Source organism: Podarcis vaucheri, assembly GCF_965113315.1.
Source record: "Podarcis vaucheri genome assembly, chromosome: 1".
In the NCBI taxonomy this organism is placed as follows: Eukaryota; Metazoa; Chordata; class Lepidosauria; order Squamata; family Lacertidae; genus Podarcis; species Podarcis vaucheri.
Genome location: NC_138759.1, coordinates 127836667 through 127860784, shown reverse-complemented (window position 1 = coordinate 127860784; position 24118 = coordinate 127836667). Strand labels below are relative to the sequence as shown.

Sequence of the window (24118 nt, the reverse complement as noted above, 5' to 3'; positions counted from 1 at the left end):
ATAAAAGAAGATATTCTACAGAGCTGTTCTCCGAGTCGTCTATGCTCTGCTGTGCGACGACTGTCTTCTTGTTGGATTGAATCCGGTGCTCACAACTCTAAGCTGTGAGTCCACAGCACTTTGACCTGTTCCTGTGCAGAAGGTGGTCTCTGGAAGTGCTACCCAGCTCGCCTAGACCAGTCGGAGCTGAAGTGTCTGAGTCCAGTTGGTGGCACTGGCTCAAGGGCGATGCTGACACTGGACAATAGGGAACCATTGCAATTAGACTGCAGATTCAGTACTAATCATTTGATGATTATGGAGTGAAATAGAAATTAACTGCAAGGACGTACCACGAAGGATGTGTGCTTCATTACAGTAAACACTAAAAAAAATAAATCAAGCAATGGACGGGGCTGGAGTAGAAAGTTATGTTGCTAGGGAATTATGACTGTTTATATCATTTGTGAGAGCCTGTGTTCCATTTTCATCTCCAGAGCACCTCATTGGCACTTCGTCTGTATGTGCTAACAGACTTCAGGCATCATTTCCTGAGCTGTCTATTGCTGATCCTCCGGCGGTAAGTGTGAATGAACCCAGTGCACTGAAATGGTTGTCCAGGAATGCTTTTAGGAGAAAGGATGGTGCAATACCAAGAGAACATAAGAAAGCATGGTTTAGTGACTGAATTGACAAGTTTGCTGCTTTTGGTCCTTTAAAAAATTGGATTTGGCACAACGTAGCACTTTTAACAGGGACGCAGGTGGCGCTGTGGGTTAAAACACGGAGCCTAGGACTTGCCGATTAGAAGGTCGGCAGTTTTTACATGAGTAGAATGTGCCCTTTTATTTAAAATGCATCTCTGGGTTATTTGTGGGGCCTGCCTGGTGTTTTTACATGAGTGGAATGTGTGCTTTTATTTAAAATGCATCTCTGGGTTATTTGTGGGGCATAGAAATTCGTTCAACCCCCCCCCCCATATAGTCCGGCCCCTCACAAGGTCTGAGGGACAGTGGACCGGCCCCCTGCTGAAAAAGTTTGCTGACCCCGAAGCTCTAAAATAGGAAGGGGAACCTGATGAACTTTCCCCAGGTATTGTCATAATACTTGCCTTCTTATATTGTCTCTCCCTTTCCTAATAATTTCCACTGTGGAATTTTCAACAAGAAGTGAAATGTGATTAGTTGCTGGTTTCATTCGCAGGTTGGGAACCAAGGCAGGCTGTCAAATGGAGAATGTGCCTTTCAGGGTAAGTAAGGCCTGTTAATCTTTAGTAGCCTTGTGCTGCAATCCTATACCCACTGACTTGGAAGTGAGCCCCATTGAGCTCGGTGAGCCTTACTTCTGAGTAAACATGTATAGGGCGGAACTGTTCGGAACTGTCAATCCAGAAGTGTAGTTTTGTTAATAAAACATCCAACATTCTTTGGAGTGCTGTGAAAGACAGATCAAAGGTTTTGAACTGAGATCTTCCATACCCAAACCCGACGCTCTAACCACTGTACTTCAGTGCCTGTCTTATGCTTGGGCATCTGGATCTCTTTATGCAGGAATATGCACCAAAATCCCCCCATTTGTTTTAATATGTTTTTAACAGTCATATTTCAACAGCCACAGATCTTGAACACACTTCTGGATCCCATATGCTTACCCGAGGACGTTCTTTGTTTGATCAAATTGGCATTAAATAGCTTTGTGAGTTTCTCTGTATCGGGAATTTTTTTTATGTCTGATGTTTTACAATTTTTAATATGTGCTGTAAGCAGCCCAGAGCGGCTGGAGAAACCCAGTCAGATGGGTGGGGAATAATAATAATAATAATAATAATAATAATAATAATAATAATAATAATAATTTGACCAGGTGAAAAGTTATAACGCTGGGATAGATGATGGTGAAATGTACCATCAGGGTTTGGCAACACAAGTGTCCTCGAGGTCTTGGTAGACTCCAGCTCCCATCATCCCCCGCTAGCATAGCCAATGTTCAGGGATGATGGGAATTGTAACTCAACCAGTGTGGTGAGAGCCAGTGTGGTGTAGAAGAAGAAGAAGAGTTTGGATTTGATATCCCACCTTTCACTCCCTTTAAGGAGTCTCAAAGCGGCTAACATTCTCCTTTCCCTTCCTGCCCCACAACAAAACACTCTGTGAGGTGAGTGGGGCTGAGAGACTTCAGAGAAGTGTGACTAGCCCAAGGTCACCCAGCAGCTGCATGTGGAGGAGCGGAGACGCGAACCCAGTTCCCCAGATTACGAGACTACCGCTCTTTACCACTACACCACTCTGTTCCAGGAGGGAGACTACCTGCTCCAGGTAGTCATTCTTCAGCCCTAGTTGGCCTTCCGAAAGTGTGGCAGCCTAGGTGTGCCAGCCCTGGAGGTATTTCTCAAGTGATTGGCTGGTTGCCATGTGTGTGTTTTAAAATGGTGCTAAATATATCTAGCATCTGGATTCAATTTAAGAGTGGTAGACTTGTAATCTGGGGAACCGGGTTCATGTCCCCGCTCCTCCACATGCAGCCGCTGGGTGACCTTAGGCGAGTCACACTTCTCTGAAGTCTCTCAGCCCCACTCACCTCACAGAGTGTTTGTTGTGGGGGAGGAAGGGAAAGGAGAATGTTAGCCGCTTTGAGACTCCTTCGGGTAGTGATAAAGCGGGATATCAAATACAAACTCCACTTCTTCTTCTTCTTCTGGAGGTCACCCATTTTCCTATCCCTACTATAATGTCACAGCTTTTTATTCGTGTATGTGTCTTTGTTGTTCTTTTAAAAAAATGAACATGACTTTGTGGGAAAGTACAGATCTTCCATAAATACAGTGGTACCTCTGGATGCGAACGGGATCTGTTCCAGAGCCCCGTTTGCATCCTGAAGCGAACGCAAGACGCGACTGCGCGGGTCACGTTTTGCCGCTTCCGCGCATGTGCATAACGTCATTTTGAGCATCTGCGCATGTGCGAGCAGCAAACCCGGAAGTAACGCGCTCCGTTACTTCCGGGTCGCCGTAGAGCGCAACCCGAAAATGTTTAAGCTGAAGCATATTCATCCCGAGGTATGACTGTAACAACATTGAATTTTGTATTTGCAGCAGCAAAGGTTAACATATCAATACCAGAAACAGCAGGAGGAGCTGAAGCACAGGTATCGTACAATATGTGGGCCCTTGTGTCTTTCCTAGCTACCATTTCTTTAAGTGCAGAAAGTGATGTAATTTTAGAAAGTACAGTGGTACCTCGGGTTAAGTAATTAATTCGTTCCGGAGTTCCGTTCTTAACCTGAAACTGTTCTTAACCTGAAGCATCACTTCAGCTAATGGGGCCTCCCACTGCTGTCGCGCCACCGGAGCACAATTTCTATTCTCATCCTGAAGCAAATTTCTTAACCTGAGGTAATATTTCTGGGTTAGTGGAGTCTGTAACCTGAAGCGTATGTAACCTGAGGTACCACTGTAATGAATTAAGTAATGGACCTGGCTGTTCTTTCTCCTGTGCCTTTCTTAGAGCTGTCGAACGCATTGCACTCTGGAAGGCAAGCGAGGGGTGACAAGTTTCTCCCTCTTTAAATTATTCTTCTTTGCCTGCCACTATATTTTCATGGCTGTGAGATTTTCATGGCCCTGGGCCAAACACACACAAAAATCACAGCACGATCTGCCCTTTAGAATGCTACAGAAAAAGGAAATTGTGCGTGAGGACTCAAGTACTGGAGCTTTAAACAAAAGCTGAGGGCTAATTGACTCTTAAGGGACGCGGGTGGCGCTGTGGGTTAAACCACAGAGCCTAGGACTTGCCGATCAAAGGTCGGCGGTTCGAATCCCCACGACGGGGTGAGCTCCGGTTGCTTGGTACCAGCTCCTGCCTACCTAGCAGTTCGAAAGCACGTCAAAGTGCAAGTAGATAAATAGGTACCGCTCCGGCGGGAAGGTAAACGGTGTTTCCATGTGCTGCTCTGGTTTGCCAGAAGCGGCTTAGTCATGCTGGCCACATGACCCGGAAGCTGTACGCCGGCTCCCTCGGCCAATAAAGCGAGATGAGCGCCGCAACCCCAGAGTCGGCCACGACTGGACCTAATGGTCAGGGGTCCCTTTACTTTATACGTCATTTTGCTTTATTAGATGTTCCCCAACATTATTGCCATCCTGCTGGGAAAGGGCACTCTTGCACGATGCTACAACAAAATAGTGTGTCAGGCGGGAAGGGCGTTGAATAAACTGGAACATTTGTAGTAAATAAAAAAAGTCGCAGGATTTTAGCAGAAAGTTACGGGGCAGGCACCAAAGGATGATGTCTGCCCTGAGATTTTTGCAGGCACAAACTGTACAGGAAGTGGGATTATTCATAACTGCTTCCGATACCCTAATGAGCACTAATTATCATGAATGCACAGTAAGAAGGGCATCTGGAGTTATCCGTAGAACTACACTAGGCTCGGCAAAAAATTCCTTGGAAAAGGGAATGAGGAGATGGTCCATGTATTGGCGATAGGATCTAAATAATTACATTTTGTCATTCAATGCAGGTCCTTAACAAATACAGAATGCGGAGTAAGCCTTTGGGAGTATGCTTGATTATAGACTGCATTGGCAACGATACAAGTAAGTGCTAGGAAAAATTGAATTTCTTCTTTAACTGCTGGAGTCTGCAACTCGCGTAATCTTTTAACAGCTCAGATTTGATGAGATGGGCTCAGGCTCCCAGTTTTTCTTTGCTTGTAAAACAACGGTGGCTGAAAGCTCAAGTTGATAATTAGGTATAGGGCCCTGAAGTAGTTGAAGTTCTCTACAAACCGTATCTTGTAGGTTTGCCACAAAAAAAGTCTTCCAGGAAGGGGAGGGGAGGCGGTCCCTAGATTAACAGATCACACAAAGTTTTAATTTCCCCTAGATTATGTGATAGGTTTTAATAATAATAATAATAATAATAATAATAATAATAATAATAATAATAATTTATTATTTATACCCGCCCATCTGGCTGGGCTTCCCCAGCCACTCTGGGTGGGCGGCTTCCAACCAAATATTAAAATACAGTAATACATCAAACATTAAAAGCTTCCCTAAACAGGGCTGCCTTCAGATGTCTTCTAAAAGTCTGATAGTTGTTGTTCTCTTTGACATGTGGTGGGAAGGCATTCCACAGGGTGGGCGCCACTACCGAGAAGGCCCTCTGCCTGGTTCCCTGTAATTTGGCTTCTTGCAGTGAGGGAACCGACAGAAGGCCCTCCGCGCTGGAGTTCAGTGTCTGGGTAAAACGATGGGGGTGGAGACGCTCCTTCAGATATACTTTGCTAAGACTGTGTATATACACTATACCTTTAAAGCACATTCCCTGCTCCCTACAGAATTCTGGGTACTGTAGTTTAAGAATTGCTGGGAATGGTTACCCTGTGAGGAGTAAACTACAGGGCCCAGAATTCTTGTGAGGCAAAGAATGTATTCTGAGTGTACTTTAAAAGTATAGCCTGTACGAAGTCTGAAAGTGCTGTTTCCCACTTACCACTACATTGTACAAACTAGTCCCTTCCAATTTGTTGCCGTTTTATAATAAAAGAAAGCAAAAGGGAAGCTTTTGATTCAGTAATGCCCAGTGTTATGTCCTGAAGTTCTCACCCTGCGCTAGCAGGGGGATACTAGATAGCTTTCACTCAGGTCCACATATGCAAATAAGGGATTGAAAGTGACGTTCAGTGATTGGATAGTTACAGAAAATTGTTACTGTTGCATTCTAGTGGAGCTCTATATAAGCAGGCTGGCTGAACCCTTCAGTTCAGTTCTGTTCTGGCCTGTGAATAAACAAGAGCTGTTTGAAGAATTGCTGTGTCGTCTGATATGTTCACCCGCAACTTAACACTGGCGACGAGGATGGGATCGATGGACAACAGAGCACAGCCAGATGCAGCCACCCTCTGAGTGGAGAGGAATCACCGAGCTGAAACACCGAGCGAAATCACTGAACAGAACCAATTCAGAGCTGACTGTTCTGGCTAGAGCACGGTGTTCCATCCATTGCTTCCACATCGGCATCGGAACCATGGCTTCACTTGTGCCTCTACCGCCGTTTGCGCCAGCCTCTGAATCATGGGACTCCTACCTCGCTCGGTTCGACTGCTACCTCCAAGCCAACGAGCTGACGGAAGTATCACAGGAGCGTAAGCGAGGCCTATTCCTCAGCCTCTGTGGGCCTGATGTGTTCGAGATGGCCCGAGCATTGGTTGCGCCTGTAGCAGTCCAGGCAACACCATGGGACACGATTCAAGAGAAGCTCCGCAACCACTACGAGCCAAAGCCGTCCAAGATTGCTGCCCGCCATGCGTTCTACCACCGGAACCAGGCAGAGGGGGAGTCAATTAACAACTACACCGCCGCCCTCCGACAGGCTGCAATGCACTGCGAGTTCCGAGACTTAGACGATGCCCTGATGGATCAAATTGTCTGTGGAGTCCGGGACATCCATCTGCAACGGTGTCTCCTCGCCAAGCCAGACCTCACGCTCCAGAAGCCATTGAGGAGGCTGTGGCCTCAGAAGCTGCTGAGATCCGCAAGGCCAGCAGCCCGCGTCTTGCTAGGAAGCCAGTTCCAGTACATCATGAAGAGGCCAGCAGTGATGAGGGATCCTCCAGTGAAGACAATGACGTGCACCAGACAAAGCGGGAGCGCAGGAAGTTCCAACAGAAGTCCAAGGGCCAATTGGAATGTGCCGGCTGCGGAGGCAACCATTCCCATGCCAAGTGTCAATTCAGAGACGCCATCTGTCGGAAGTGTTCCAGAAGGGACCACATCGCTAAGGTCTGCCAATTGGCTCCGTCTGACACCCCCCCTTCACCAAATCGCAAGTCCAAGTCTTCACTCCAATCCGCCAAGGAAAGCTGTTTTGCTCTCACCAACTGCCACTGCCCATCTGGAACCACGATTGGCCAAACCGACTCGCCTACGCGACGCAAGCTGAACGTCACTGTGCTCATTGAAGGAGCTCCATGTGACATGAAGATCGACACCGGGTCTGCCCTGTCCATCGTGTCTTAGAGCACCATCAAAAAACTGGTACCCAGAGTGTCCAAAAGGCAACTCGACTCTCACCGCGTACACCTGAGAGACTACCAGGGAAATAACACTCCTGTGGTAGGCATTGGCCAGTTCCGGATCGCCTTCAAGGATTTTTCAGGCCTGCTCTGACTGGTGGTGGTCGAAGGTCAGCGGCCAAGCCTCCTAGGGCTAGACTGGTTTAATGCCCTCGGCCTGGAAGTCACCGGTGTCAACTGCATCTCTAATGCAGAGACTGAGGGTCTGGTCAAAGCCTTGCTGAGGTTTTTAACGGCACTTTGGGTCAATATACAGGTACGCCCATCTCCTTTAGCCTTGATCCACAAGTCGCCCCCATCAAGCTAAAGCCACACCGGGTTCCCTTTGCTCTCAAGGCTAAGGTGGACAAACAACTGGACAAGCTGATCACCCAAGGAGTTTTGGAGCTGGTTGACCATGCCAAGTGGGAAACCTCCATCGTCACGCCTGTTAAGCCGGACGGGTCGGTGAGAATCTGCGCCGACTACAAGTGCACAATCAACAAGGCACTTCAACAGCATGCTTACCTGGTTCCTGTTGTCCAACACCTGCTGCATTCCCTGGGTGAGGGCAAGGTCTTCGCTAAGCTGGACCTTGCCCAAGCCTATCAACAACTGCCCATTGATGATGCCACCGCTGAAGCCCAGACAATCGTCACCCACCGAGGGGCATTCTGTTGCCGCCGTTTACAGTTCGGGGTGAGTGTGGCTCCTGGCATCTTCCAAGCCTTATGGAGCGTCTCCTGCAAGGGCTTCCGGGCATGGTGTCGTATTTTGACAATGTCTTGGTGTCCGCAGATTCACACTAGCAGCTCTTCGAGCGCCTCTGTGCCGTGCTGACCAGGTTCCAGGAGGCCGGGCTCAAGGTAAAGAGGGAGAAGTGCCAGATCGTCGTTCCACAGGTGGAGTTCCTGGGCTATCTTGTCAACGCCTCTAGCCTTCACCTGACGACATCCAAGATCCACGCTATCCAGCAGGCCCCCATCCCAAAGAACAAGACAGAGTAGCAGGCGTTCCTGGGACTGCTGAACTTTTATAACATTTTCCCTCCCTCACAAAGCCACAGTGGCTGAGCCTCTTCACCTACTCCTCAGCACGAAGACACCTTGGTCCTGGGGTCATCAGGAGACTGCCGCCTTCAATGCAGTCAAGGCTCTCCTTTCATTGGACAGTGTGCTGGTACAGTACAGTGAAGCCAGGCCGCTGGTCCTTGCCTACGACACCTCACCTTTTGGCATTGGCACTGTTCTTAGTCACCGATTTCCAGACGGAAGAGAAGCACCGCTCACCTACTTTTCCAGGACGCTATCTCCAACTGAATGGAATTGCAGCCAGCTCGACAAGGAGTCACTGGCACTTGTGGCTGGAGTGAAGAGGTTCCATGAATACCTCTACAGCAGGACTTTCCACCTCATCACCGACCTGGGCCTCCTCGCCGGTGATCGACCAACTCCACCGGTCCTCTCGCCGTGCATGCTGCGATGGACTGTTTCCCTGGCTGCCTACCACTACTGGCTCATCCATCACCCGGGGAAATCGATGGCCCATGCCGACGCCCTCAGCTGTTGCCCTCTTCCAGCGTTTGTGGAAGACCCGGCTCCTGCTTCATCGCTCCTCCTGATTGAGGATCTTCTGGCAGTGCCTGTATCGGCTGCCACTGTGGCCTCTGCATCTGCCCAGGATCGCACCATCAGCCGTGTGCTCAACTGGGTGTGGAGGGGGTGGCCACAAGGGCCTTTTGCATCGGAGTTCCAGCCGTTCACAACCAGACAACACAAACTTTCGGCTCATCGCGGCTGTCTGCTGTGGGGGACCGTGTTGTGATTCCCCAAAGACTCCGTCAACGCGTCCTTGAGGCTCTGCACGTTGGCCACCTGGGAATCGTCAAAATGAAGGCGTTGGCTCGGTGTTACGTCTGGTGGCCTAACATGGACGATGTCATCACTGCCTGGGTTTCTGCCTGTCAAGCGTGCCAAGAATCTAGGCCTGCACCACCGGCAGCAGCTAAGGGACGCACCTGGGAGACGCCAAAGACACCCTGGTCGAGGGTGCACATCGATCTGGCTGGCCCCTTTCACGGCCGGATCTTTATCGTAGTGGTGGATGCCTATTCCAAATGGCTGGAGGTGGCCCTGATGCCCTCCACCACTACCGAGGCAGTCATCCGGGTGCTGCGAGGCCTCTTTGCGACGCATGGGTGTCCTGATGTCCTCGTCTCCGACAACGGACCGCAGTTCACCTCATGCACTTTTGAGCGGTATCTTTTGGGACTGGGCATCCACCATGCCCTAACGGCACCATTTCATCCATCCAGCCACGGGCAAGCGGAGAGAATGGTGCGCTCGGCAAAAGAGGCACTGACGCGCCCGGACCGGGGAGACTGGCACGAGCGGGTCACTGAATACTTGTTCGTGCAACACATCACCCCTTGTGCGGCCACAGGGCGGAGTCCTGCCGAACTGCTTATGGGTTGCCGCCTCAGATCTCCACTCGACTGGCTGCACCCGGACTTTGCCATGGCCGAACCCCCGGGCTGTGCCAACGCGCTACGGTCCTTTGTTCCAGGAAACCAGGTCTTTGCCTGGAACTTTGTGGGGGACATTCCTTGGGTGCCAGCCACAGTAGTGGGAGTCACTGGACCTTGCTCATACCAGGTGGCACTCGAAAACGGACGTTTGTGGCGCTGGCACATAGACCAGCTTAGGCACAGGGTTGGGGACTTGGACACTACCGCAGTGCCCCCAACTGCGCTCGTGGCTCCGGAACAGATACTTACAGATGGCGAGGCTCCACCTACACCTCTCTCACAAACTGCAGGCATGGAGCTGAACCAAGCCGTTTCAGAGGGTCTGCCGGACTTCCCACAGACTCAGACCTCTGCCATGCCTGACATTCCGCCAACTCCACTTGTGGATGTTCCACCCACAGCAGCGGATCCAGGGGATTTGGTTTCAACGCCACCGAGGGTCGTGCCACAGCCTCAGCAAGAATTGGGCGGCCCCCCGGACCTGGGTGCCGGTCCCCCGCGGTCTGGCAGAGTTTCCAAGCGCCCAACTTATTTAAAGGACTATGTTGTTGGACATGTAATACTGTTGGTCTAATGGAAGTAGGTGAAATGTAACCGATATGCTTTTGTGCCTAATTGAACCATTACGTGTAGTGCTATATATACAATTGTAACTCACGCCTTATCTTGGTGGGGAGGGGTGTTATGTACTGAAGTTCTCACCCTGGGCCAGCAGGGGGATACTGTAGATAGTTTCCACTTGGGTCCACATATGCAAATAAGGGATTGAAAGTGACGTTCAGTGATTGGATAGTTACAGAAAATGGTTACTGTTGCATTGTAGTGGAGCTCTATATAAACAGGCTGGCTGAATCCTTCAGTTCAGTTCTGTTCTGGCCTGTGAATAAACAAGAGCTGTTTGAAGAATCACTGTGTCGTCTGATATGTTCACCCACAACTTAACACCCAGAACAATCCAAATAAGACAATATGGATGCCATGTTTTTTAAAAGAAATGGAAAAAGTACAGTCAAGATAGCATGCAGTTGGGGAGGCATAATCAAAAGCATAATCTGTAGGTTCCTGCAACGCTCGTTCCACTCAGTAGTAAAAGGGCAGTCGGGGGTGGGGAAACTTATATTTTATAAGCATTTTCTTTCCTGTTTGTTGTGTGGAAAGCTTTGTCTGGATACGGCCTTGCATGTATCACTTTGTGTTTCCTTTTTGCCTTGAACCCCACATCCACTTTTGATCGGAGAAGGAAAATTTGTGCTTTTTCCTCCACATCCTTCCGACTTCAAGGGCTAGTCCCGGTCTATATTTTCAGCACAATGAGATGGTAGCCAGCACAGCGCAACACAGCGGTTAACGTATTAGAGTAAAAGATAGGGGATCCAGATCCTCAGACAACCCCTTACCATGAAGGCCCGCTGTGTGACAACGAGCCAATCTGCTCATCTAATCCATTATTTCATAGGGTGGCTGTGCAAATAAAATTGGCTAGGGAGAAAAAGCCTGAAATCCCGCTATGAGCTGCTTGGGAAAAGTTAGGATGTAGCTGTGAGAAAACCAAATGAATAAAAATGCTGCAGTGGTTTTGTTGCTTGTTGTCGTTTAGTCGTGTCCGACTCTTTGTGACCCCCTGGACCAGAGTACACCAGGCACTCCTGTCTTCCACTGCCTCCCGCCAGTTTGGTCAAACTCAATTTCGTAGCTTCGAGAACACTGTCCAACCACCTAGTCCTCTGTCATCCCCTTCTCCTTGTGCCCTCCATCTTTCCCAGCATCAGGGTCTTTTCCAGGGAGTCTTCTCATGAGGTGGCCAAAGTCTTGAACCTCAGCTTCAGGAACCTCCTTCCAGTGAGCACTCAGGGCTGATTTCCTTAAGAATGGATTGGTTTGATCTTCTTGCAGTCCATGGGACTCTCAAGAGTCTCATTTCAGATTGCATGGGGCGGCTTCATTTTTAATTTTCTCCTATTCAACAAAATCTCATTGCCAATAAACAGCAGGAACAAGCTAGATTCTTGTAAGATTCTCGCTTGGCCCACTCCCCAATGTGCTATTTCTCTGCCCACTGGGATTTTGGTTTTGGTTTTTTAATCTATAAGGAGGTTCAGAAGTGGTATCTCCCTCCTCATTCTTAATGCATGTGCGTAGACCAGGCGAGATCCTTTATCTGATCATTGCTGAAATCTGCAAGGTGCTGAATGGGCTTCTGGGATCTGGTCAGAGCTTGGCTTGGTGCCAATTCTTTGCAGAATCTGCCTTCCCTTCTCTGTAGATTTCCTATTGTGGAAGTAATCAGCCGGAATCGAGCTCAAAGTGGTGGGGAATGAGAAAAATTGTGAAATCAGATCTGCTTACAAACCTGGATGGGAAACTCATCTTAGATAAGTTTACCTGAACTCTCTGAATGGGATCAATTGCTCCTTCACACGTCTAATCCCCCTCTTCTGTACTCACAATTGGGTCCATTAATGGATTTTGGGGTGGATCTAACCAGGCCTAGGAATACATTCTCGTGAGAAAAAGCAGAGGTGCCTAATTGATGCTTGCAAAACAGTATTCCGCTTCAGTTTTATAGTTAGAATGTAATCTATCCTCATTATAAAACTATTGTCTATTCTGTCCATAACAGTCTTTTTCTACAAGCTTTAAAGCATTTTTGCGTGTTGCTTCCCCCCCCCCCATGAAACTGCACAAAAATATATTTTTTGTTTCCTTTGGGTTTTTTTTTAATGTGATTGCAACATTTTTTAAAAGGGGTGCCCAGTCTAACCCTTACATGCCCCTGCTTCACCTCCAGCCTTTATTTGTTTTTTGGAAAAATTCCCCACGCGTCTCTTACATAAGCAAAAATAAAAATCTCTTGAGGGCTTGATACATGCTACTGGAACACACAAGTGGCTAAAAATAGCAGAAATGAGTGCAGTCGAGGCCGTTTTTTGCCTTTAGGGGGGGATGAGAACAGAGGAAGAAAAGGAACAGTAACCTTTTCTCTTCTATTTCTCATCAGCAACCATCTCGGGAGACGAGGCAGTTTTATGCACAGCTTAACACGTCTCGCCAAAATTAAATGTATGCAGGTTAATTATTGTAAGGATGTGGTATAACTACAGCCAAGATCTCTGTATCTGGATAGGTGGGAGAAAACTAGAATTATCGGGCAAGAAGGTACAGTGGTACCTCAGGTTAAATACTTAATTCGTTTGGGGATCTCCCCAATGTTTGGGGATCTCCCTGACCACCACCCCTGCAAAAAAAAAATCATGTTGGGTTGGGGATTTTTTGTGAGAAGGTTGACTGTTTTTTAATATTTATATTCCCTGTTTAGGCAAGTTTTTAATATTTAATGCTGTACTGTTTTCAACACTCGATTGGAAGCTGCCCAGAGTGGCTGGGGAAACTCAGCCAGATGGGCGGGGTATAAATAATAAATTATTTTTAATAATTATTATTATATTGGAGGAAGTTTCTACGCCCGTCTTGCTTCCTGCTGATAATCCTCTGGGGTAAAATTGTTCCGTGGAAATTTTCATGAATTAGAGAGAGGTATAAAGATGCAATCCTGCCCTCTGTTGGCTAGACTGTATATTAGTGTTTATGAAGGACTGAATCGAATCGCTTCCTCTAAAACAGCTTAGGGAGGTCTGAGCATGCTCAGTAGTTGTAGAACGGTGGCTGTTTGCTTGCTGAGTGAAAAAGAAGAAGAAAATGGAAGAGGGTAGTGGAATGAATGATCTCCTGGTGTGGGAGGGCATGGTTGGTGGAATCCCTGAACTCACAGCTCAGGGCTTTAAAGGTAAATATCAGCACCTTAAATTGGGCCTGGAAATATATAGGCAGCCTGTGTGGTTAATGTAAAGTCTCAATAACATGCTCAGATCTTTGAGCATTCAGCAGTGTTCTGGCAGCCCTGTGCTGTATCAGTTGCTGTTTCCAAACCGCCTTCAAAGGCTACCTGACGTAGAAAGTGTTGCCGTAATCCCACCTGGATGCAGGTAAGCCAGGTGTGGGGAATCTTGGTCCCATCTGGCAGCACGGTCAGGGATGGAGTTGGGACTCTACCAACATCCAGAGGGCTGCGAGTTCTGCATCCCTACCTGCCCGCGGACTGTCTCGCCAGAATGGTGCATGCTCTAGTTATCTCTCGCTTGGACTACTGCAATGCGCTCTATGTGGGGCTACCTTTGAAGGTGACCCAGAAACTACAACTAATCCAGAATGCGTCAGCTAGACTGGTGACTGGGAGTGGCCGCCAGAACCACATAACACCGGTTCTGAGAGATCTGCATTGGCTCCCAGTACGTTTCCGAGCACAATTCAAAGTGCTGGTGCTGACTTGTAAAGCCCTAAACGGTCCAGTATACCTGAAGGAGCGTCTCCACCTCCATTGTTCTGCCCGGACACTGAGGTCCAGCACCGAGGGCCTTCTGGCGGTTCCCTCACTGTGAGAAGCCAAGTTACAGGGAACCAAGCAGAGGGCCTTCTCGGTAGTGGCGCCTACCCTGTGGAACGCCCTCCCACCAGATGTCAAAGAAAACAACAGCTACCAAACTTTTAGAAGACGTCTGAAGGCAGCCCTGTTTAGGGAAGCTTTTAATTTTTAATACGTTATTGTATTTTAGTGTTTTGTTGGAAGCTGCCCAGAGTGGCTAGGGAAATACAGCCAGATGGGCGGGGTACAAATAATAATAATTATTAATAATAATAATAATAATTAGTGGCAGATTGAAGTGCTTGCTTGGCAATGTATCTATGGATTTCTGTTTAGAATAAAATCTTAAATCTTCTCACTCTCTTGTGCTTTGTATTGCCTCTGAATCTCATTTTAAAAGAACCACTTTGCATTTGGCAAGACCCTTCCATAATTTCTTTTTTCCGGGCTCTTTTCTTTCTCCAGGTATGCTGACAGAAGCCTTCAGAGCCCTGTCCTTTGAAGTCCGCTGTTCCATGTTCCCGAGCGTGGACTCATTGGTGCGCGAGCTGTTCGAAGTCGCGAGGCTGAAGCAGCACAAGGACTATGACTGCTTCGTTTGCATCCTCGTTAGTCGAGGAAACGAACAAGGCATCTTCTGCACAGACCAGGGCGCTCCTGCGTTCTCCCTGGAGAGGTTGAAGAATTTCTTTACCGGCGATGCGTGTGTTTATCTCTCGGGGAAACCCAAGCTGTTTTTCGTCCAGAACTATGTTGAGCGCGGAAGCGGGCAGGAAAATACCAGCTTAATAGAGACAGACGGAGATCTGTGTACCATCCCGCAAGGAGCAGACATTCTCTGGAGCCAATGTATGCTGGATGCATCACACCTGGAGAGATCGCAGAGTACATCCTCTTACTACCTGTCTGCTCTAGCTGACCTTCTGACTGAGCCGCAGAAAAGGTAGAAAGTTAGAGGGGGGAGGGAGAAGGCTTTTTCCTCAACGTGAACAACAGCAAAGCACCGTATTTTTCGCTCTATAAGACCCACCCGACCACAAGACGCACCTAGTTTTTAGAGGAGGAAAACAAGAAAAAAAAATATTCTGAATCAAATGTTGTACTAAACAATTTAATAAACAACCGAAGGGTTTCATCAGGATACCCTGGACCTTGAAGATACTTATATCACCCCCCCACCCCACACACATCCAAGGAAGATGCTAGGTAGGAGATCAGGACAGACAAAAGGAAGAACTTTGCACAATGTATGGTTAAAAGACAGAACTTGCTACAAGACCGAGCGACAGCTACTAGCTTGGGTGACATCAAAAGGGGATTAGACAAGGAGCGCTGCGCAGCTCTCCCTCTTGCTGTTCTGGCTTCTGGGACAGCTGTGCAGCCTGCATTCGCTCCATAAGACGCACACACATTTCCCCTTACTTTTTAGGAGGGAAAAAGTGCGTCTTATAGAGCGAAAAATACGACAATTCCACTTTTTCCTATGGGTGGTTCCTGTGTTGCATTTTTGTATGACCGCAGAAAATGGACGGAAATATGGGAATGGTTGCAGAACTTAACCCTCTGAGGAATTGCTTTCACTATCTATCTATCTATCTATCTATCTATCTATCATCGATCTATCTATATATATAACTTTATTTAGTTCTTCAGATTTTAGAAATTTACAATCGATTATCCAACAACCAACATAAAAAGAGATTTTCAAAGTATCTCCTGAATTTCCCACCTCCCCTTTGTGGGTCCTTGTATTAACTTTTTCCTCCTGTGTCTTTTCTATTAATCCAAATCTTTTAAATTATTATTACTATTATTAATTTCATTGCTATACCGCCTTATATTTTTAAGAAAAATCTCAAAGCGGTTTACAGCATATTAAACACCAGTAAAAACAATCCATAATCAAATATTTCTGAAGAAAGTCCAATATAAAGTATACAGTCAAAGCAACATAATGAAGAGGAAACGAAAGGTTTCAAAATAAAACATTACAAAGGAGGTCAACTACAGAATACATATTTAAAACAAACAAAGTTAATGAAAAAAAAAGAATCTTAAACATTTTGAAAGAAAACATTGCTAAGTGAAGTCAAATATGAAATGCACATTTAAAACAGCATAGTGTATACCCAAAATTCAACACTGAACTACAAGTGTTATTCCAATCCTGCTAGTGGTTTTAATTGTTTACAATGGTTTTTAAGGTAAATTATGTATTTCCCCCATTCCTTATTAAAATTTTGCTCTTCCTGATTTCTGATTCTCCCGGTTGTTTTTGCCCATTTGGCATAGTCCATCAACTTAATTTGCCATTCTTCTCTGTCTTCTTTCCATCTCTGGGCAAGTAACATCCGAGCAGCTGTTGTCGCATAGGCTGTTGTTGCATACATAAATAGTCTTTTCTGATCCATTGGAATTTCGGCACCTAAGGAACTGCTTTCACTTAAAAAGCCAATGTTCTGGCCTGGGGTTGGCAAACTTTTTCAGCGGGGGGGCGGTTCATTATCCCTTAGACCTTGTGGGGGGGCGGACTTTTTTTTTTTTAAAGAACCAATTCCTGTGCCCCACAAATAACCCAGAGATGCATTTTAAATAAAAAGACACATTCTGCTCATGTAAAAACACCAGGCAGGCCCCACAAATAACCCAGAGATGCATTTTAAATAAAAGGACACATTCTACTTATGTAAAAACACACTGATTCCTAGACCATCCGCGGGCTGGATTTAGAAGGCGATTGGGCCGGATCCAGCCCCTGAGTCTTAGTTTGCCTACCCATGTTCTAGCCATTACAAATAATAAATTATTATTATTCAAAGAGATAAACAACCACCTGACATTCAAAAGACATCTTAAGGCAGCCCTGTTCAGGGAAGTTTTTAATGTATGATATATTAGTGTATTTTTGGTCTTTGTGGAAGCCGCCCAGAGTGGCTGGGGAAACCCAGCAAGATGGGCAGGGTACAAATAATAAATTATTATTATTCAAAGAGATAAATTATTATTATTATAGCACTGGAGAGAGGAACCAGGAGCATTGTAAAGGGGTGGTCTAAAGGAGCTCTGAGCTCCCGCCTCTCTTCCTCATTTTTAAAAACAATCTCCTTTTCTTTCCTCCCCCCACCCCGCCTTTATGCTTTGCTTATGGAGCATATTGCAAAGCACAGTGCAGGTGAGACCCCAGCTATCTGCCCACCATCTTAAATTGTGATACGCTCCACTATGTCCAGTTGCCTAAATATTACGGCAAAGTCAAGAGCTGTTCATCTGGAAATTACCTTATTTTTTGCTCTATAAGACTCACTTTTTTCCTCCTAAAAAGTATGGGGAAATGTGTGTGCGTCTTATGGAGCGAATGCAGGCTGCGCAGCTATCCCAGAAGCCAGAACAGCAAGAGGGATTGCTGCTTTCACTGCGCAGCGATCCCTCTTGCTGTTCTGGCTTCTGAGATTCCGAATATTTTTTTTCTTGTTTTCCTCCTCCAAAAAGTAGGTGCGTCTTGTGGTCTGGTGCGTCTTACAGAGCAAAAAATACGGTACTTTTTACAGATTGCTATGTGGCTATTGACAACTGTCACTCTTTTCCTCCCTCTTCTTCCCTTACAGGAAGTTGCATCTGCTGGATATCCTGGTGGAGCTGAACAACAGAGTTTATTCGCGAAACAGGACTCACCCCATGGAACAGTATTTTGTCATGTTGAAGCATACCCTAAGGAAAAAGCTTTTCCTCTCTGACACCTAAATACGCCAAGCCTAACTCGCAGCAGGTGTGCCCTGGGAGATCTTCCTTTGAATGCCATCCATTGGTTCCCCCTGTAAGGTCAAGAACCACCAGCTATGGTAGGATTTTGTCCCTTCTTTGAGCCAGCAGGCTCCCAAAGTTCAGATAGATAGATGCTGGGTTAAAGGACAATATAATCTAACGCAACATAGAAGACTAATAGACCTCACTGATCACACCTCTTCATTTTTAAACTTCTTTCTCACAACCCTTTTGAGAGTTCGCTTCTGCCCTTTTTTCCACTTGGGGGTGGGTGCAAGGTCAATGGAAAGGAGAGGTGCAGGCCTCAGGCACCATAGATCTGTCTGAACTCACAGGTGGAGAGTCATGGGGCAGCGACAATAAACGGAGGATGTGGCTCAGTTGAGCCACGTAAATGGAAGAGAGCACTGTTTCTTGGTCAGAAGAATCTGGTGTAAAGGCTACGGGGGGGAAAGAAACTTGGCAGAACAAGGGCCTTGTTTTTGTGCTCTTTCTGTTGTTCTTGAAGATCTAAAAACAGGTGCTGGGGACTTCAGGTGCCAGTGGCCAAGGATTGGGGGTACAGCAACATCTGCAGGGTCAAAGTTCTGAAACCTACATGCTGGAATTGTGTGTGTGCAGAATTTTCGGCTTTGGGGCGATATTTAGCATCTTCCTTGCGTGTACCCCAAAATATCCCACATCTCTAGAACTTCAAAGTAACAAAACCAGCTTTCTACCAAGTACAGACAGCCCACAGCTCTGTCGTCGCATAGAACAGGTACGGCACTATTCTTACTGGGGCTTCATCTCTTTGTGTTAATGGCTGATTAAATAAACTCTCACATGGGTGGTAAACTGCCCTTCATCTTTGTGTCCCCAGATTGTTGTTGGACTACAACTCTCATTATCCCTGACCATTAGCTGGGCTGGCTGGGGATTATGGGAATTGTAGTCCCTTTTTTATTTTTTATTTTGTAAAAAAGGAGACTAAAAATTGAACATTCTGGTGGTGTGACAGGAAAATAGGAAGAGTTCTGTTTGTTCCTGGTCGGGGGAAGATTGATCTGCTATCCTTGATGTTGAATTGAATTGGAAGGTGTTTTCTGTTGTTGATTGTTGCTTGACTGTTAATTAGAAACAAGGTTTTGAGACTCGGACACGTACTATTAATATATTTATTTATACTGGTTATTTTTTCAGATATGCGTATTTCACCTACACGTTTGATTGTTGCTGTTTTTTAAAGATTCTTTTCGATCATTATTCCCTGTTAATTTGTTTCTGTTTGAAAAGTTCTTTCTAATGGGATCTAAAGAAGCCCAGTTTTTCTAAATGACTGCTTGAATGCTCTTTTACATGAATTTATTTAAGTTTATTTAATATGTGCATTCCACTTTTCTACTAAGATAACAATCAAATTGGTTTCTAATATTGTAGCTTTCAAAATGAATTTTAGTATAATTCAGTATCTTATCATTTATTTCTCTCTCTTTAAAGAAATGAGACTGTGCAATGTCGGAAATTGAGCAAAACCAATGATCAGGTTTTTTTGGTACTTTTTTCATCTCACACTTAAGCATGATCTAAGACTAAAACAGTACATGCCCTTACTTGGGAATAAGTTTTGCTGAACTCAGTAGAATTTGCTACTCAATAAGCATGGGCAGACTAGGGCTGAGAAGACTAGAACCTTTTAATTATTTTTAAATGGCTCTTACATTACCCATTGTTAATTTAGAAAACCTGTAGCCTTCCAGATGTTGCTGGTACTACAACTCCCATCATCCCTGAACGTAGACTGTGTTGGCTGGGGCTGATGGGAATTGAAGTCCCAACATCTGGGGATCCACATCCTTGATATGAGAACGACTCCATTTATGAACAAAAGAGGCTCCAGGTGTACATCCTTTGCAGAGTTAGTGCCTTTTTCAGTCCCATTGATTTCAAGGGATTTAAGTATACCTTAATTCTGCATAACTTGGGCGGTGTCTTAATAACACATACTTGGGGGCGGGGGCTAAGCCCCATTGAATCCAGTGTTTTTGAGTAGGCTTTCTGTGACGTAGCACAAAACTGTTTGTGGATTAGTTGCCAAATGATGGTTCATGGGGGAACATGACAAAGACCAAATGGGAAATGCAACTAGATATTAGGGGTGTGCAAATGTCATACTTTATTGTATTCCGCTTGTATGACTTCCCTGACTGAAGTTTGGGGATTTCTAATAGATATTTGCAGACATTCTGAAAATTATGCTCTGTTATGAGTGATACCCAGCTGGGAATATCTACCAGCCCATCAGACTTCTGCTGGTGCAATGGGCCACACACCCTCCGCCCCAATTCCTAGATCCTTCATACATTCTCAAGATCTGCTCTGGAGGGTTGGAAAATCCTCTAGAGCAGTTTTGGGAAGAGAGCAAGGACTGGGGTGGTAGGCGCAGGGGGCTGGGGAGGAACAGGGAGTCAGTGTTGGCTATTCTCCTATAACCAATATTAAACTATTATATTTCAGGTATTATATTAGTATTTCAGATATTAAATTGAATCTTGCCTTAAGAGACTCATTGTTAAATAATAAACTGCTCTCTTAACATGCCTTAAAAGGCTAGAATTTTTCCTGTTTTGGTCACTTGACAGTACTTCAGTGTTACAGGATCTCTGGGGTGCCTCTTCTGGTAATAGGCTCGCTCCTTAATTTTTATGCGGAATTAGGGAGCTTGAGTCTTAAGCATGCTGAACTCTCTATAAAGAGCTAAGATTGTTGTGTCACCTTAAAGACTAAAATAATAAATACATTCATCTGTAGGGTGCCACAATACTTTCTGTTCCTTTTGTTGCAGCAGGCAATATTACAGCTGCCTTTGGAAATAACTCATGTGGGATCCAACTGTAAGGTTGCAAACCTGTCCAGATACCTAGAAGTAATCCCACTGAAATTAGTGGGAATTTCTTATGAATGTACATAATACTGGGTTGAATGATTATTCATATTAAGGCAGCAACATCTGCAAACCTATCCTTTTCCTTATTCATTTCCTTGTTGATTTTTAACAACGAGGGGGAGAATCTCCCCACTACCACCATATGCACACAAGGGCTGCAGTAAAAAAAAGGTAAAAGGTAAAGGACTCCTGGGCAGTCCAGTCAAAGACAACAATGGGGTTGCAGCGCTCATATCGCTTTCAGTCCGAGGCAGCCGGTGTTTGTGGCTCAAAGGGACACTGTGATGGAAACCAGAGCACATGAAAATGCCTGCCGGAGCGGTACCTGTTTATCTACTTGCACTGGTGTGCTTTCAAACTGCTAGGTTGGCAGGAGCTGGGACAGAGCAACGGGAGCTCACCCTGTCGCGGGGATTCGAACCACCGACCTTCTGATTGGCAAGCCCTAGGCTCTGTGGTTTAACCCACAGCGCCACCCGCATCCCAAACTGCAACTTACGCAGAGGTTAAGTTCCGGGGATTGTGCCTAAAGCCAAAATCGCATATAATTAACAAATACTGGATGCAATGGTAGGTGGGACTGCCAAAGACATCCCCCCCAACCCTCCTCTTTCTATTATTATTATTATTATTATTATTATTATTATTATTATTATTATTATCAGATCGGGTGTCTGTACCGGGGGTTCCGCAGGGCGGGCACCACTACTGAGAAGGCCCTCTGCCTGGTCCCCTGAAGCTTCTCTTCTCTCAGTGGGGGAACTGCCAGAAGAAGGCACTTGGTGCTGGATTTCAGTGTCTGGGCTGAAGAATGGGGCTGCAGATGATGGGAGAAGAGGGAAAACTTGCATCCCCCAGAGGGCACTGGTTTCCACCCACCTCAATGCGCCCAATCTGCTTATTTATTTATTTTCCTTGTTTTCTTTTTGAGAGTGGGGGAAGAGTAGGAAAAAATGCTTAGGAGATCAGATCGGGTGTCTGTACCGGGGGTTCGCAACCCCACAGCTTTAAGATATAAATATTTTTTTATTTAAACCCCCCCCCAAAAAAAAACAACCCAGTTGGCCTGATATATGAACCCACTCTGATCCATTCGCAACAGAAAGAGGCACACCTGTGAAACACCTGACATAGGTGAATGATGGTTCAGATGCAAGTGTGAACTATTGCCAGACATCCTTGTATCGCTTCAAATGCAGTGCTCTCAAATGACAGCAGAACACACAGAGTCAGATTCAGGGTCATCGCTGATAAGCAATCAGGTAACTAACTAACTATACAGAACACGACAAGGTGTGGCCAAGGGTGGGGAGCCAGGACTATGCGAAAATGTTATCAAGGTACGTTTCCGTGATCCATGAGCTTGAAGGAACAACTGTGAATTGAGGTTGTTTACATACAGAGACATCACCTTGCCAACAAAGGTCCATATAGTTAAAGCTATGGTTTCCCAGTAGTGATGTATGGAAGTGAGAGCTGGACCATAAAGAAGGCTGATCGCCGAAGAATTGATGCTTTTGAATTCTGGTGCTGGAGGAGACTCTTGAGAGTCCCATGGACTGCAAGAAGATCAAGCCGATCCATTCTGAAGGAAATCAGCCCTGAGTGCTCACTGGAAGGACAGATCCTAAAGCTGAGACTCCAATACCTTGGCCACCTCATGAGAAGAGAAGACTCCCTGGAAAAGACCCTGATGTTGGGAAAGATGGAGGGCACAAGGAGAAGGGGACAATAGAGGATGAGATGGTTGGATAGTGCTCTCGAAGCTACCAGCATGAGTTTGACCAATCTGCGGGAAGCAGTGGAAGACAGGAGTGCGTGGCATGCTCTGGTCTATGGGGTCACGAAGAGTCGGACACGAATAAACAACAACAGGCCCTAAATCCGCCAGATCCATTTTTACTGTTCTGGCAGTGGAAGGAAACCAATGTGATGTGCAGGGCCAGATTTAGTTTTGATGAGGCCCTAAGCTACTGAAGATAATGGGGCACTTTATATGCCCAGCTGTCCTTTGTCAACAACAAATTGTTACTGATTTTTGTGTTGAATGCATGCTATTTTTATAAGAATAAAAACTGCTCCTTTTCCCTTATGGGGTACCCAAGAGCCCATATAGAGTCCTTTGTTAGGTTCTCTATTGGTAGGAGAAAATAACAAGAGGCAAACCAGAGAATATTGAGAAGCAAAGCAGCTAGTAAGCCTGATCTTTATTAAAGGGCGCTCCCCCTACAGGGAGTGGGGGGGGGAGACCATAGACATTTGAAATTGCCCACCGTGGAGAAGACCACCCCCAGAAACATACTGTTGGGGTCGGAACTTAACAGGTTAAGTTCACATACATCACAGAAGGGGTGTAGCCCAAGACCACCCCCTAGATACATCATACCTACATCACAGAAAAGGCAGAAATCTGAGTGCGTTGTTTTTATGATGTCTGCCAGGTTACCTGTTAATTGTCACTGGACTGGATTACCCCGGGAGCCTGGCCTTTCTTTTGTTATGATAACTACTGGGCTCACACCCTATTCATATCTTAAACGTGCCCTGAAGACAGGATTTGTGAGCAAAGAGACAAAGGGGAGATTTCCCATTTCGACCTTGCAGAGAAATATTTGAGGTCATTTTGGGAGAGAGAAAAAGGTTTCAGGAGTTTTCTGTGGGTTTCTGACATGTGGTTTACATATTTGATTGGTACATTTATGAACATCTCTCTCTCTCTCTCACACACACACACACATATATATAAATAAATTTTAAGGTCACTCTCTCTTTCTTTCTCTCTCTGACCTTAAAATTATTATAACACTATATATGGTAATTTATGGCCCTAATGGATATCTAAAGCCATTTGCACATGCAAAATGTTGGCACCCTATATAGAGAAACCAGTGATATTTTAGGGAGCAAGCTAGCAGGCATTACAACACTGTTGCTGTATGTAGGTTTTATTTCATTTTTTTATCTTATATTTCGGAAATGTACATCCAGGTGTTTTTTTCCTTTGAATTTTTTGGGTGCCCCCAAGAGAGTGGGGCCCTAAGCTATAGCTTGTTTAGTTAATACGTAAATCCGGCATTTGATGAGACGTTTAGGTCACCACTGTAGGAATCGTGCGAATTCAAGGACATCTGCTGTCGATGGGATGGATTTGACTTTTTACCTTTATCTCAGAAGGATCTGGCTTGGAGGGGGGGAGGGGGGTTTGGGAAACTTGCCTGGGCATGTTTGGTTTTAGGGGAAAGGGAAATTGCACCCGTGAGAGTTCCCTAACTTATCAAGCATGTGTCGTCTCCCCCCCCCCGCCCGAAAGGCTGGCGACTCCCTAGCAATGTTTAAAAAGTTTAGCAATGTTTAGCAAGTTGCCAGCTCTTAAACATACGCCATTTCAACAAATCTCACAACCTAAGAACAAGAAAGAATGCTTTATGTTTCCCGTACTGAGCGC

The 24118-nt window shown here is 45.9% G+C and overlaps 1 protein-coding gene and 1 long non-coding RNA gene across 4 annotated transcripts in view; both read left to right on the top strand.

The window, feature by feature from the left end:
* CFLAR (CASP8 and FADD like apoptosis regulator) overlaps nt 1-18992 on the top strand; it is a 35953-nt gene extending 16961 nt beyond the window's left edge. For all 3 annotated transcript variants that reach the window (XM_082196962.1, XM_082196964.1, XM_082196963.1), the window contains 6 exons: nt 477-559; nt 1183-1228; nt 3071-3123; nt 4501-4576; nt 14451-14928; nt 17591-18992. In XM_082196962.1, the coding sequence (XP_082053088.1) occupies nt 477-559; nt 1183-1228; nt 3071-3123; nt 4501-4576; nt 14451-14928; nt 17591-17726 (872 nt within the window). In that variant the 3' untranslated portion in view covers nt 17727-18992. The remainder of the gene's footprint in view (nt 1-476; nt 560-1182; nt 1229-3070; nt 3124-4500; nt 4577-14450; nt 14929-17590) is intronic.
* LOC309525747 lies at nt 14935-16238 on the top strand. Its single transcript, XR_014216527.1, has 2 exons — nt 14935-15081; nt 15300-16238. It is a non-coding gene; the product is annotated as an uncharacterized lncRNA (long non-coding RNA).
* Nucleotides 18993-24118: the final 5126 nt, after the last annotated feature.